Source organism: Rhamphochromis longiceps, linkage group LG12, assembly GCF_057381845.1.
Source record: "Rhamphochromis longiceps isolate RC_006_pf linkage group LG12, R_longiceps_female_GT1.1, whole genome shotgun sequence".
In the NCBI taxonomy this organism is placed as follows: Eukaryota; Metazoa; Chordata; class Actinopteri; order Cichliformes; family Cichlidae; genus Rhamphochromis; species Rhamphochromis longiceps.
The window spans coordinates 40,418,571-40,434,931 of NC_140568.1; the positions used below are offsets into that span (position 1 = coordinate 40,418,571).

General features: G+C 38.2%; 1 protein-coding gene across 1 annotated transcript; it reads left to right on the forward strand.

Moving 5' to 3' along the window:
* Positions 1-5,352: 5,352 nt before the first annotated feature.
* Positions 5,353-12,777, forward strand: lox (lysyl oxidase). Its single transcript, XM_085426342.1, has 7 exons — positions 5,353-5,895; positions 6,510-6,618; positions 7,656-7,787; positions 7,923-8,079; positions 10,056-10,151; positions 10,328-10,443; positions 11,716-12,777. Exons 1-7 carry the CDS (start codon positions 5,394-5,396, stop codon positions 11,720-11,722), a joined length of 1,119 nt encoding a protein of 372 aa, XP_085282468.1. The 5' UTR covers positions 5,353-5,393; the 3' UTR covers positions 11,723-12,777.
* The last annotated feature ends 3,584 nt before the right edge of the window (positions 12,778-16,361 follow it).

Here is a 16,361-nt window from a genome sequence, read left to right on the forward strand (position 1 = left end):
ATTGACAGGTTCTCTCGTCAAAGTAACTGCACAGAAATGACAACCCCCACGCTCTGCTGTTTATGGGTGCTATCTGTCCCCCAGCTGTTTGACCTCAGGATAGAGGAAGGGGCCAGCTAGTTGATGTGTTTTTCATGAGTTTCTCAGCAACTTTACAAGCAGATCAGCAGCAATGAAGTGAAAGCAATGCTCTGGTTGGATGGATGGATGGATGGATGGATGGATGGATGGATGGATGGATGGGAAGACTAGTTAACTGCCTATATTTTGATTCCAAATTTTTCACCTTTTATATAACATTTTTTGGTTTTGGTAGCATGGTAGCTTTTTCAAATATCCAAAAATTTCAAAAATTCGTATGGATTAGTTTAAATTAAATAAAATTTAGAGGACAAAGATGGAAATAACTACAGACAAATACAATAAAGATCACAGTGAAAGAGTGTCTGAAGGCCTGACTGATTTACAGCTTCACTTGTTGACTTGTTGCCTTTTAACCATAATCAGTAGACACACACACACACACCGGGGGAAACCTGCTGTTTGGTTTCTTGACCTATGGATGGATGGCATGTGCTGGGGCTGGAAATAAAACCCACAAAGCTGCAATTAGACAACCACATTTTTTTTAATTTGTCCAAGTTTAATTTGTCACCAATTATTTGATGACACTTTTGGAACAGCACCATAAGCCACTGACTCAACCAGCTCAACTCGCAGAAAGTCATACTAACACATTAGCAGCTGAAGCCTCCCTTTAAGGGTGAAAAAAACACTTTTTCTTTTAAAAATGATTCATTATGATATTTTTTTTTATTTTATTCTGATGATTAAGAGTGATTTTTCAGAAAACAGTCTCTTTTTTTGGTTGTTTAAATATCACATGTTAAATTGTGACACACAAGCTTGTGAATGTATCTGGTGTGATATAATCAGTGTTTTCACACTAAATTGATGTAACTGCAGCTTTGTACTGACCTGGTAAATAAGAATGTTTTTAACCCATTCAGCCATGCACACTGCAGTTTACTGCCACCCAAAGTCTCATGAATATAGTTTCTATTAGAAAAAATACACAAACGAGGGATTGGTAATGATTTTGTACTTCATCTTAAATTGATTCTTTAAAGAAATCTACCATGGGGTGCAAGGCGTGACCTTACTTCTGAAGTGGGTGCCAAAAGACATTTGAGACCCCCTACTGTAGTTTAACACATGGTTAGAATGAAGTGCTGTCACGTGCCTCACGTGTCTAAGTTGTTGAATGCAGGTGTGCCACTGACTAACATCAAACCTTAAACGTGGTTTAAGACGGGGAGCTGACAACACAATCATGTTGTTGTTTTTTTCAATTTCGTGGCTTTGTTATGGATCTCTTGTTTCATCCACTGTTTTCTACACATACCAAAGGTGATGATGATGTTTGTAATGATGAAGGTACTGCTATTGTGCCTGGTTTCCATGGGTTGTTATGTGTCCCGTGTGCAGTAGGCACCCTCCAGGTAGCCAGCCCTCATTATGAGGCTGTTTAAAGTGCTCAGATCAGGCCGACACCTGCTTCTCATTGGGAACAGCCTTGTATTGCTGAAAGGGAAGTGCAGTGAGCTGTGATAAAATCCGCCCTCCTTTGATCTTCACACAAATGTTGTAAAAAGCGGCTCTTGTTCAGGCAGTTCACTTTTTCCTTTAGCAGTGAAGGAATCAGTTAAAATTTGTACACGTGTTTGTGGCTGAAGCGGCTACCTGCAGCTACTCACCAAAACACCATGCAAAAGCATTTCTGCTCCAACACAAAACCCCAAAAGGCAACCTGGTGTGCTTCTATGAATTTAAGACAAAAGGAATCAGTATGATTTTCATGCATATCTGGTGTAGATTGATGATTTCTTAGAGAAATATTCTAAGTATTTGTTTTCCTGTGCAGATAAACTCTGCAGCAGACAAGACAAGAACACATTTCACATGTAGTCAAAAATGCATAATTACAACAATATAACAGCAGTATTTACACTGCATCATATTTCTGTTACAAACCACAGATAAATCAAACAAAGTCTACGACCGCTCCAAGTCCTGCAAGCCTCCAAGTCTACGACAAGCAAGTCAGACAAGCAGGCTGCTGCAAGGCCATGAAGCATTTTATTGAGAAGTAAAAGAACTGTAAAATCATTATGGAAACCTACAGGCAGCAGGTAGTTATAAAGTTATGTTTTCACCTTCTAGTCTACTGTGTCTGATATTTGAAGCCAGAAAGAAAATAAGTGGCAACCACAAGAGCTGAATGGGTTGATTTTAGTTGCACAAGCTTGGAGTGCTGCATTTGTACTGCCTGCAACTTTATACATGTCCTGAGGTAATGAGCAAAAAGTACCTGCCTTGTAATATGGGCAGGGCTTGGAGCAAACCTTTGTAGAAAGTAGATGACCCCATCAACCCCATCAACAATGTGAAATTCATAGTGCTTGATAATGAGCTTGTTTAGATTTTTTTTCTCTTTACTTTACCCCACTTCTTTAATTATAATTTATAATCTTTAATTGCATATGGCAAATCCCCAAGCTTTACCATCTGAAGCCCTGAATTAACATTGCTGAACAGGGTTTTCTTCACAAACAAACAAACATGTTGATTGGACAATTTCAGTGCCAGTTTCAGGTATCAGTATTAACAGGAATTAATCAGTTAAAAGGAATAAATTAGGAACTGAGAGAGAAATATACTTAACATTTTGAGTAATGATTAGTCTTGAGACAGTTTCTGGGTACCAACATAATTAAAATCTATTTTCCTTCTCTGAGCTTCTTCCAAACAATGACTGCAGAGCTGGTGAGACTCCTGTCATTACAGTAGATGAAGCAGCTGATCATTTGCAGATGCTCCACTGTTCCTCCGGGGAACAATGAACAGGTTCATTATCAAACTGTGGATACCAAAATAAGTACTTTGCACATTAAGCGACATGAAAACAAGGACAACAAACTGTAAACAACATTTTCAAGGTCTCAGACAAGAGCAAGCAGATTTTTTACCATCTCATTAAAGGAAATATACAAGGACCAAGGTAAGGATACAGGTTAGGTTCTCCTTAAAGTGTGTAAAGACCACTCCGGATGGAAACATAACTCACTGACATGTTAAACAGAAAATGTATAGTGTAACCTAAAGCATTTGAAGTGATTTATCTGGATTGGTTTAAAGGGAAGGAGCTGTGGCTCTGTGGGTGGCAGGTTGTGTTTTACTGTGCACTCAGAGGAGGAAACTTCTCAGTTGGTAAGTGCTTCAATTTCAGCTTTTTTTCTAAAGCATCCTGAGCGCTCAGCATGAGAGGAGCTTATTATTTTCCAATAAAGCCAGACAAAACCTGTAGGTGTCGAGTCACTGGAGCACACCTTATTATGATTAAAAATATGTTAAAAAAATATGATATATGTATTTTTAATACCATAAATACCCACAAAATATAAGCCCCTAGTTTTGGGCCACAAATAACTGGAGCATACTGGACTCCTTTTTTACCCTGAGAGGTCTTTTTTCTTCTTTTTAAATGAAGGGTGGACACGCTAAAGCAATAGTGAGTCAGAAATCAGTATCTTTAGATCTCTGAGTAAAGTTGAGCAGCTCTGGCCACAGACATAATTCGACTGAGACAGGACTGCTATGAAGTCAAAGCATCACCCTAATTACGCCTCATCCTGTGAAGAGGAGACAATAGCCTGGAATTTAAAAGTGAAAAAGAAGGAGCTGTTTTTGGTGCCGTCTTTTCTAGTAAAGCTTGATAAGATTTTAGTTTCGAAATGTCTCAAACCAACGCCTTCTGACATGCAGCGGTTTGCTTTCTTTTTTTCTTGTTCATAAACATCAAACTTTCTGAATCACAGTCAAAATTACTTTATGCTTCATGGAGAAATCCATCCACAGCATTGAAATCTGGAATTTAAAGGTTTTCATGCATTGCTGTCATGATCCATTTTAAATCACAAATCTCCCCTGATGATATTTTCCATTTGCCACATTTGGGTAAAGCTGCAGTTTCATGATATCTGGTGCTCCTGAGCTGCATCTGCAGTTTGGGTTTGGCTGGGATATGAACTATAATTGTGAGGCCTGGGGAAAAGCCTCAATGAAAACAAATAGGACAATGTGTAAAACTGCTGGTCGAGCCTTCCACATGTTTAGTGTAAAAATCAGGAGCCTCTTTCAAACATGTAAACCAAGACAATAAACTTCACATTGTGTGTGAAAGAGACAGAGAGCATCTGTATTTTTTTGTAAAGTCTCTAAATGCAGTACTGTACTTTCAGCAGCACAAAGGCTTGTCATTGGTATCATAACTTCTAAGGTACTGCCTCTGTACCCTTGTAGTTTGTGCCTTACATAGACTGTTCGTGAACCTCTACTAACATTTTTTCATCTTGATGTAATAGCACCAAACTGGACATTTTAAAAAGTCATCAAACTTCAGAACTATTAATAATTCATTGTATGGTAGTCTTCTGACCTTAATAAACACTCAAAGCTTTATTATTTCTGCACTTATGACCAGTTTTAGAAGCAACAATTAATGTAATATGCATGTGTTTAGACTGAGAGACTAAACAGTTGCTACAACAGGGAGAACGGAGGCCTCATGCTGTCAAACCCAAAACCTTCTTGCTGTGAAATGTCAGTGCTAAATTCTTCCTCATACTGCAATTAGGAAAGAAAGATAAACATAACATAAACCTGACAGAATGCATGAAATACATTCAGTCAACTTACAAGAAAATACAGTAAAAGCTTAATATTTTAGAGAAAAATGCATATTTTACCTGATTTCTTTTCATACTTAGCTAAGTTGAAATTGCCTCCTGTTATCACACCTTAAACTCTATCAGACATGGTGTCAATATACAACTTTGGCTACTTTAAAACATAAACTTGCAAAAAGGTACATGTAGTTACAGTGAGGTCCAGTAACTGGCTCCCAGGGTACTTTTGTGAGATTGTACTTGCAGTGGAAGGGCCTGACTTTAACTCTAATTTCTACAGTGCACTTGTGAACTTCATAAAAAATAATTCCCATTTGATAGCACACAGCTGGAGACTGCTGGGAAACTTACTGGACATCTACAAAACTCAGTTTCAACTGTATGCTTTTTTATTTTTTGAGTTGAAGCGAGAATAAAGAAGTTACAATTACACCAAATGAGAGTCTGAAGCCACATCTGATACTTAAACTTAAACCACCTCTCCCTCTCTCTCTCTCTCTCTCTCTCTCTCTCTCTCTCTCTCTCTCTCTCTCTCTCTCTCACTCTCTTGCGCTCAAACATTTGAGAGGAAGTCCTTGAATCAGCAGCTGTGTGGCTGGAAAAAGAGCAACTCTCATTAAAAACTCAAGAGATTTGCTATTAATAATGAAGGAGCTCTCCCCCATCGTTTTGCTGATTTCTTTTGCACACATTTGTTTCCTCTGTGCTTTTCTGGATGGAGCTCGCGCCCAGGAAGGTCCTGCTGCTGATTCACTTCGTCGGGGGTTGACATGGCAACATAACGGGCAGGTTTTCAGCATCCTGAGCCGTGGCTCTCAGTACAGGCCCTCCGCAAGGAGGCAAAGCGGATCACCCAGCCAGGGGAACCCCGTGGTTGTCCTCAGCAGTGCTAACGATACAGCCCGGGGCTCCCCGAGGGTCCCTGCGGCCAGCAGCTCGGCGCAATTACGCGCCATGACGCACCAGCGGCGGCAGCGACCTGACTCCGGCGCGGTTGGACGGGAGGACGTGATGGTGGGAGATGATCCCTACAACCCGTACAAGCCTTCCAACTATGACCCTTACTATAACTACTACAACTCGTACTACAGACCTAGACCTCGGGTTCAACCCCGACCCGGTTATGGCACCAGCTACCACCAGAATGGTAAGAAAACTAGCTTGCTTATTCATTAGGACGTCACTGACAAACCATCACAAAACAAGCTGGCATGATTAAAATCAGTAAAATTACACAAACGTAAGTTTTTTTTTTCATAAGACTGTGAGCTTACCATATATTTAAACACCTCACATCGCTTGTGTTAAGTGTTGGCTCATAACCTCATGTTATTTTGTCTACATGCAGCTTTTTATAGGCTCAGCGTTCATGCTCAACCAATAACCCTTTAAATGTTGACTTGAAATAAGGTAGATTTGGAGTTTCTACAGCCTTCCTCCATATACACAATGCCTGCAGGTGTTTCAGTGTAAAGATCCTGTAACAGCCCATTTCAGCTTTGACTATTTGGCACGACCAGTTTATAAGTTTTTCCTAAGCACATTTATAATATGCCTTAAGGGGCTGATCTTAAAGCTAAATGTTGCTGGCTTTCAACTTAGACCTACATGTTAAACTACACGGTATCTCAGTAGTATACTGAGCCAAGGTGTCACTTTTAAAGTTTAGTTTAAAGGTTTTACTTTCTGATGTCATAATGTCATGTGAGTGAAAGTGGAAAGGGATGAAAACAGTATACATCTGCCGTGTCTTGTTTGCAGGACTCCCTGATCTGGTTCCTGATCCATACTACATCCAGCTCGCTACCTACGTCCAGAGAGTGCCCATGTACAACCTGCGCTGTGCTGCAGAGGAGAACTGCCTTGCCACGTAAGATAACACAGCTGACTGCAGGCCTCGGTTCTGCTGCCTGTTATCAGATATATTTTATTTTCACACTGTGCGTTTTAAAATTCACCAATCAGCTGTAACTTCACTTTGAGTATGAGTGACTGATTGAACGAAAAACTAATGTGTGAATGGACAAAATAGTTTTTTTAGTTTCAGATGTGAAACAGTATAAAAGGAGAGGGACAGATGCCTTCACTAATAACTAGCTGCACAGTCAGACAAATGCTGGTGTCCTTTTTTACTCCCATTGAGATAATTTCTGTGTATGACATAAAAATGTGAAGCTAGGACTGACCAAAATTCAGGAGCTCAGTGAAGGAAGCTGACAACTTACTGCAGGTTCGTTCAGCAGCGCCCCCTGGTGTGCAGACGTCAGCATATACACACAAGTTTGTTTTTTACATAGTATCAGAATCAGAGTCAGAATTTATTGCTAAATCTTGAGCAAATTTATAACATTAGGAAATTGCTGCGGTACTTAGTGCGAAACATACTATAAGACACAGACTTAAATAAATATAAAAAGTGCTAAGCAGATATATGTGTGTGTAGATAGATAGATAGATAGATAGATAGATAGATAGATAGATAGATAGATAGATAGATAGATAGATAGATAGATAGATAGATAGATAGATAGATAGATAGATAGATAGATAGATAGATAGATAGATAGATATCAACTGATGCTGTGCTTGAGAGTCACCATCTACCGGAACCAAATTCCTTGTATGTATCTGCACATATAAATGGCCACTAAACACGATTCTGATTCTGATGAAGTGCTGTATTTGGGTAACCATCTACCTGTGTCCCAAAAGAATATTATATGATTTATAAGATACATTTAATAACATACTTTACATGGAACATACCTCATCTACTGAAATTCCAAATCATTTCCATTTCAGTGATGGACACAAGACTCAGTGTTTGTGCAGAATTCCCTCTTTTATTCATTCAAACTGAAGACTTGACTTTGAGCTCGTCTCTCGCCATCATCTCTCCTCCTCTAGGTCTTCTCGTTATTCTCAGGATTATGACACCAGAGTTTTACTGAGGTTTCCTCAGAGGGTGAAGAACCAGGGAACGGCCGACTTCCTGCCCAGCAAACCTCGATATGCCTGGGAGTGGCACAGCTGTCATAAGTAGGTTGCCAGATGAAAGGGTTTAAGAGATTCACGTTGGTATACATTTATTATCCCAGTATTGTTCCTGGACTTACTTTCCCAGTTATTTGGTAGTTTACTGCCACACTGTGACTTTATTGTGGTGTTATTCAGTCACTTCCACAGCATGGACGAGTTCAGCCTGTACGAGCTGCTGGATTCCCGAACTTATAGTCAAGTGGCTGAGGGTCACAAGGCCAGCTTCTGTCTGGAGGACACCTCCTGTGATCCAGGATACTATCGCCGCTTCGCCTGCACCTCACACACTCAGGTACAAAAACACATTGGGGACAATATGGAAGTAAATTCATTTATATATTGGATTACTTCTATATTACTATTAAGGAGAAAAACACATTAACCTGACTTGTAGACGTCATATCTTTTATAAATATGACAGAGTACTGTATAATGAGTACTTTTGATCTTATGAAGCAGTTCTTAGTTTCAGCTAAAGCAACTTTTTTCCTGGTTCCTGAAAGCTGAAAACTCATTGATGCCATTTTTTTTTTTTTTTTACAAAAAAAAGAAGAAATCAATATTTTAAAAATCTTAATATTAAAAGGAACAAGGAAAAAGTACTCTTGCTTAACAATATGTAGCCTAGTTTAGGGCCTGAAACTAGATGATTTCTGAGCTCACAGACTGTAGACAGCACAGGTTTTTATTCTATAAGAGCCATGTCTCTTACAACTAGGGATGGGTATCGAAAACCGGTTCTTGTTGAGAACCGGTTCCCACTGTTTCAATTCCTTGGAATTGTTTGCCATTTTTGCAAACGATTCCCTTATCGATTCCAGTCGCCCCGAATGACGTCATCACGTTGCGGAGCGTCATTTACCTGGCAGGAAACACGGCGCGTAAGCGGCTCAAACGCTCAAAAGTTTGGTTATACTTTACGAGAACGGATGACAACAGGGCAACTTGCAATACTTGCAAAGTAGATATTTCATTTAAGGGAGGAAACACTACGAATATGCAAAAGCATTTGCTCACAAAACACGCGATGACCTTAAATGAATGTCGTGTTTTTAATTCCGCTCCGGACTCGTGAATCTCAACCCAGCAGCAGCGGTAACGTTTGCACGTCCTCTCCCGTTAATGCGGCAGGTAAATAATCAACTAACAGTGCATATTATGTTAGCGCGATCTGCCTTATTACAAAACCTGCCATTACTGTGCATTTAGGTGACCATGATGAGAGAGACAGACAGAGTCTGGCTGGCTCAGATGCTGGCAGTTCTCGCTGCAGTCTACCGATAGCGTCTCCTTTCAGGCCAGGATAGACGAATGTCACCGAGCAGTGACTAAGTTTGTGGTAAAAGGCTTGAACCCATTTGCCACAGCAGATGCCCCCGATATTCGGTAAGTGAATGTGTGTAATTGTAGGCAGGGACATTTCTGGATATTCTTGTGTAATTGCTACAGAATAATTTATGTTATACTTTGTTATTGCTACAGAAGAATATTTATTTTATTATTTTACATTTACAATTTTTTTTCCTGGGGCCCCTTTGACACCCCATTGAAGAGCCGTAGGCTGTGGATCTCTTAAGATCTCACTGTTGGGCTTGTAAGGCCATGTTACTCCTAAATTTCTATCTTGTTCAAAGAGAAGATATAAAACAAAGTTCTAAGCTAATCGACCTTAGTGTTCTCCTTTTTTAAAGAGAATCGATAAGAGAATCGAATCGTTAAACAGAATCGAAAATGGAATCGGAATCGTGAAAATCTTATCAATACCCATCCCTACTTACAACCATTAATTATATATATTCAGCAATTCATCATTTAGCACATTAATTTTCATTCGGTCTGACTAATAAACTATTTGACAGCTTGAATGCAATTAAGCTACATTGCAAAACAGACTCCAGCAACAGTGGGACGTAGGACAGGACCCCCTGGTGGTGGCTGAAGCAAGTGGAGTTTGAAAGGCAGAATGACGGAAGAAGACTGAGATTTATAGCACATCCAGGGCTGATCGGCTCACATGGGGAGGCAGGATAATAACTGGTCATGATGAAAGAATTAAGTTTGACAGCGTTTAAAAGCAGAAGTGATGCAAAGAATAGATTAGCAATCCAAACACCCACAAATGCAGCCAGATGAATGAATACAGCTATCCCTTATTGACGTTACGCATAAGCCTCAACAAAAATGTCTTAAAATTGTGTTGTGAATGTTTATATTAAGTTCACAGGACTGTGTTAATGTGGAGTTTTTTTCCCTTTGTTTTTCTAATAGGGTTTGAGTCCAGGTTGCTATGACACCTACAATGCTGACATCGACTGTCAGTGGATTGACATCACTGACGTCTCTCCTGGAAAGTACATCCTGAAGGTCTGATTCACATGTCATGGTTTTGACCGTTCTGTGCCTTTTTAAAATACAAAACAATATATTATTGAGTTGTTAAAGATTGAAAATAGTAAAGTTTTGCCAAATGTTGTTGATTTGGTCATATAATTTTCACCTTCTGCACTGATGAGTGTTGTAATACACTCCTTTCCTGTCAGGTGACAGTAAACCCCAGACAGCAAGTTCCAGAGTCCAACTTCAACAACAACGTCGCTCGATGCGATGTTCAGTACACCGGCACCTCTGCACATGTGTCCGGATGCACCGTGACAGCGTGAGAAACCTCTACGTTTCCTTTACTGTTAATTCAGGCTGATTTGGTGAAGCTGTGAAATAGAAGAACAGCCATAGAACCATGTGATTACATCACAAGAAATCAGCTGATGCATTTTAACATAAGGACGTCATTGGGTGTTAGCGAGACCTGCTGTGATATTCTGTCTGGAGATGGTGGCACTAACAAAAAGACAGGTGGCCGAGGTGGAGGTGGCAGAACTGAAGATGCTTCACTGGGAGACAGCTGGATGGACGGGATTAGGAATGAGTATATCAGAGGGATAGAGCAGGTTGAGCAATTTGGACACAACGTTAGAGAGGCAAGGCTAAGATGATGTGGACATGTGCAGAAGAGGGATAGCTGATATACTGGAGAGAGGAGCTAAATATAGAGCTGTCAGGGAGGAGGAAAAGTGGAAGACCACTAAGAAGATTCATAATTGTAGTGAAGGAGGATATGTAGAAGAGCAGTGTGGCAGAGGGGGATGCTAGGAAGAGGATGAGATGAAGATTTTTCTGTGGTGACACATTAACTTGAATATCTTTGGACTGTGGGAGGCAACCAAAAATACCTGGAGAGAACCCATGCAGGTACAGGGAGAACATGCAAGCTTCTTACAGAAAGACTCCAGCTGACCAGCATGTTGAAACCAAGAACCCTCTCCCTTTGAAGCGATAGTCCTAACCATTACATCATTGGATTATAGCCTGGTAAAGCCCAGACAGAGAGTGGGTAACTCACTAATCTGTGCTGCTTTGTGAAACAGCTCCTTCTACACCTGAGAAAAGATTCAGTTACAGACATAAATTCTGTACTGATTACTGATTTTTTATTATAGATTTTCCAAAACTAGAAAGTGAAGACTTCCTTTCAGGTATAAAGGTGCAACTGTGTTCTGTGATTGATGATCACATGTAAAAGGTGCAACTGCAGGTTTATTAATCAGCTGATTTGTCTAAGTAGTAAAAAAAAAATCAACATTTGTTGTGATTCTTTATGTTGTTTCAACCTGTGGAGTTCCACCTTATTTCCTGACTTTGTTCTGGGGAACACATCCACTTCCTACTGTCTCTACAAGATACCCACAGCTCAGTTTAATATTTCACCGAAGCCAGAATTCTGCATTTTGCTGACAGAAAAGTAAACTTAATTTTACGTCTCTGAGTGAAAATACAGGATGTTTCTTTAGCTTTTATCTAATTTATGAATTCAGAATGACTGGAACCAACTACCTATCAATCATCAGTACCTTTGCTTTGCTTTTTGCAGCTATTGAGGTGAATCCCTGGATATGAGCCTGAAGATGAACATAGAAGACGCATACAGAGCTGCACAGGAGTTAAACTTACAGTTTGTTCGCATGTGAGTCAGATGATTCAAATATACACAATAAAAAATACTCAGGACATGGAAATACCTGAAATAGGGACGATATGCTGATTAATATTTTAGTATTTTTGAGTTACTGGGGTAGATGATCGATTTATGATGGATCCAAACCAGAGATGGAAAATAACTCAGTTTGTGGCTTTCACAGCAGTTCTGATTCATGACATGTGTACTGTATTTCTATATTGAGAGAGACGTTGTACTTTTTGCTTCCATACTACTACATGTATCTGACAGTTGGAGTTACTGGTTTCTTATTTTTTTCTTACTTTGCACATTTAGTTTTTATATCCAACATAAAAGTTTGTTTAAAGAAGCTACTTTTTACCCAAAGGCCATTAGATACACTTTTTTAGCCTAAATAATTTCAGGGCAGGATTGAGTAGGAATTTATTTGCCTTTATATCATGTTTTTTCTTTTAATTTAGTTTTCTCATGACCTCGTGCGCTTTTTCTATTTTAAACTGCAAAAAACTATTTCATGTGAGTGGGGCAAAACAGACACGCATGCTCTCTCTGCGCTTCTATAGACTGCTTCAGTATTAATTTAATGTTTGAAACTTTAAACACATTTCGATGACAGTTTCTTGGCATTTTTAAATATAATGGACATTTCATTTTTTCAGTATCCTGTACGATTTAATATGCTTTTTTGGTGCTATAGACTAGATTTTTGAGTTTTGGTGCTAAAATATATAAAGTTTGCACTTTGTGTTTACGAATTTAAAAAACGAACAAAAAAAAAAATCCTGCCTGTAAATCCTTTACAAGTGAGTAAGTGTGTGTGTGTGTTTGTGTGTGTTAACTGTGTAAACACAGTACACAGTGTGTGTGCCTGATGACCTGTAACCACACATACCTGCAGAGCTGTGTATAGGCCAAGCTCATGTCTCATGCTATCATCCTACATTTCTGCTTCATATCACACTAATAAAGTTTGCTTGAATGTGAAGTCATTCGTGTTAACATTTGTCTGTTTTAATGTGAGTTTTCACCGTGTCCACCGGCAGCTGTGGCTCAGGTGGTAGAGCAGGCTGTCAACCAATCAGAAGGTCAATAGATCTTCCTTGGGCAGGTTGCCCCTGATACATCCATCACAGTGTGTATGTCAATGTTAGATAAATGTCCTTAAGTATAGATAAAAGCCCTGTGTGAATGAGACTTGCAGTGCAAAACGCAAAATTAGGTAGAAAGGTGCTACATACCAGTCATTTACCGTTCAAGCCGTAGCCTCTGGGGCTGGAAAACGAAGCAAATGTCCATTTGAGGCTGACTCCAGAAGTGAGTCACTGCTAATAAATCCCCAGGCCAGCATTACAGGATAAAAAATAATGTTATCAGTCTCTTTTGGTCATAGATAGTTTCTTCCATAAGCACTAAGGTACAATCCAGGTACATGCTCCAGCTACGAGTGTAAAATACCAGTATTCCTTAGGTTGCCAAGTATTAATATTAGGCTGCATATTAAAGATGCCATATTATCCACATTTTGAAGCTTTAGCATGACTATTTTTACCACAACAATGTTTTTCTTTGGTTTTGTGTGCTGTTGTTTTTTTTAATCAAAAGCAACCATATTTGAACAAAACGTTAGCAACTAGCAAGCTTGCTTAGGAATCTGCACCCTAAAACTGCACGGGTGATCTTCAAACACACAGATACCCACTAACTAGTGCTAAGCAAAAGAGGAATATAATACAGAAATTTCATGCACCAAAACTGAAGCACAAACTCCTTAAATAAAAAGCCATTCATGTTAGTCAGTTACTTTAAAAATCCGAACATTGCTACAGCTGCCAGTGATAGGACACGTATACACACCTTGTAAAACTGGGCATTTTAACAAAACAGTTTCTGATGATTGATTTACTTTTGTACAATCATTAGTAGCCATTACAGGGACTGCAGCTTTTAACACTTCTCTGTTGCCTTCACTTTTCAGCCACATGATTGCAGCTTGGTTCCATTAAGCACATATTTGTGTAAGTGTGATAAATCTATACAGTACATTGATGCAACTTGCTAACCATTGGGTGACATATATAGCAACCATTCACAAGAACAGTCACATTATTATTATTATTATTTATATTACAATAAAAAGACCTACAATATTGAGAATAAGTTTAACATTCAGATGGTCCTCTGTGAGGAAGCCGTTGGTGATGGTGGGAAGGAAGAACTCTCGTTTAACAGATGAAGGGACAGAAATGAGAAAAAAGAAAGCTTAAAGAGACGAGGATGAAATACAAACTATGTGGCACAGTATTACTGGCACGTACTGGAAAGAAGCAGGTATAAAGAGTAATAAAAGTGTAATCTGAGTATTATCTTCTACTTGGTATTCTTGTCACACCGAGCCTTTACCTGAGGAAAACCTTTTGTGGTTAAACTTATGTCATTGACACCCAAAACAACCTGTCCGGTATTTAGATTGTTTCAAATATTTATCTGGGTAGATTGTCTCCATTTTTAATTATTAATGTTTTTTATTGTTAAATGAAAACAAAAACAAAGAATCTATGGATTATTTCTTTATTAGACATTTTAGCAAATAATAAACAATATAATCACTCATTATTTTTATATATATTATGGTACTATTTAGTGTGAATGCTGACTTATTTATTTATTTATTTATTTATTTATTTATTTATTTATTTATTTGTCATTACTCAGCTTTTTTAGATTTTAAGGATGTTTACTTTCCAAACTTGGAAAATTGTAAGTGCACTTTACCCTTCAGGTGAATGATTCCACCTTTTTCAGCTCATTCAACATTTTTAACTTAACATTCAGCAATTATTTCATTTCAGCTCAAAACATCTATCAGCATTCAAACTGCAGTTTCTTCAGAAAGTGCATTTTCTAGTTTTTTCACTTTCTTTCCTTCTTTCTTTCCTGTGACACTAGATGTCAGTGTTGAGGTAAAAATGAGCTGCTGATGCCTCGTCTAGTAAAGCAGAGGTTTACAGGCTGTTATTATGGAAACACGGAAACACAAACTAACATTTATATCCCATCTGTGGAGTAGCTTCTGCGACTAAAAGTTATGTAACTGTGTATATGATGTCAAATGGCTCATTTTAGAAGACAGATCCAGGATGCTGACAAAGAAACCACTGAATTTGGAAGTTTGTTTTAAATCATTGCGGTCGGGAAAATAAATTATCTTTCGCTCACTATTTAGCGTAAAAAGGACATTTTTCTTTAGTATATCTAATTTTTCGTGCCAGACAGACCATTTGTGAAGTTGTATTAATATTTGTGTTCAAAATGATAACAGAAAAAGGCTCTTGTTCAGGCTGGGAGAGGGTGAAGAACACTTTAAAATGTTTATGCAAAATTGAAATACTTGGGCTATTTTTTTTTAATCTTCATTGTTTCAGCCAAACGTTAAGATTCATGACGTTAAAAATAATTAAAATATAGATTTAAGAATATTAGTTTAACATGAAATGAAACATAACAATAAGAACTGCCCTTATGATTCTATATAATCATATAATTACGATTAGAATGAAAACCCCATTCAGGATTTCAGTGTGGTCTTTATTCTAAGGATAACGGATCCATATAACGGACTTCATTTCCTTCGTCTGCGCTGCTGCCCTCATCGAAGATCGTCTATTGAAACAACGCCTCAGTTACCAGCAGGAAAAAGACACCGAGAGACTGAGCATAAGACAGACTCGGTGCTCCACTTTTTTAATAATAGCTCCGGTTATTAAAATAAGTTCATTATTAGGATACTAAATATTAATAGTCAGAAATGAAAAAAAAAATTAAAGCGGGGTTTACATAGGCAGGTTTGAAAGGTAAGAAAAATATGGTTATTTTAAGAGCATTGGGAACAGTCTGTGTGTTGTGTGAACTTGATGTTTCTCCATTTCTGTAAATGCTAACTTTAACTCATCATTGTCCTTTTCTTTCTTTCTTTCTTTCTTTCTTTCTTTCTTTCTTATTTTTCTTGTTGTAAAATACATTTCTATATAATATATATATATATATATATATATATATATATATATATAAGAAGTGGACACATCTGGTCAGAAAAATCAAATAAAGGTCACATTTCTGCACATTATTCGTCTCCACTTTTATTAATTCAATTCTTGTAACAAAGTTGAAGATTCATTATTACCATTACAACAATTAATAATATTTATTTGATGTACTATCTACAATTTTATCTTCGCATTTCTATAAAGGACTTTTAAACAGTTATCAAAGCCTCTCAGCGCGGCTAATGTAACTCGATATAGGCTTGTCCAGCTCCACTCTTTCTCAGTTACATAGATAGGCATAGCTTTGATTGTTCAAATTGCACTTGTTGGACCTCAAAATGGTCCAAAGGAAAGAAAAACAGCAACAACACACCCCCCCTTCTTCAATTTCAATGTCTATGTTTCTACATGTGAAACACTGAATTAAAGCGTCTGACAATCAACCCTATAATATATTATATATCAGTCTTTTAAGTCTATATTTTGTCTCCAGCTTTTAGCAGTTTCTGTCACTCG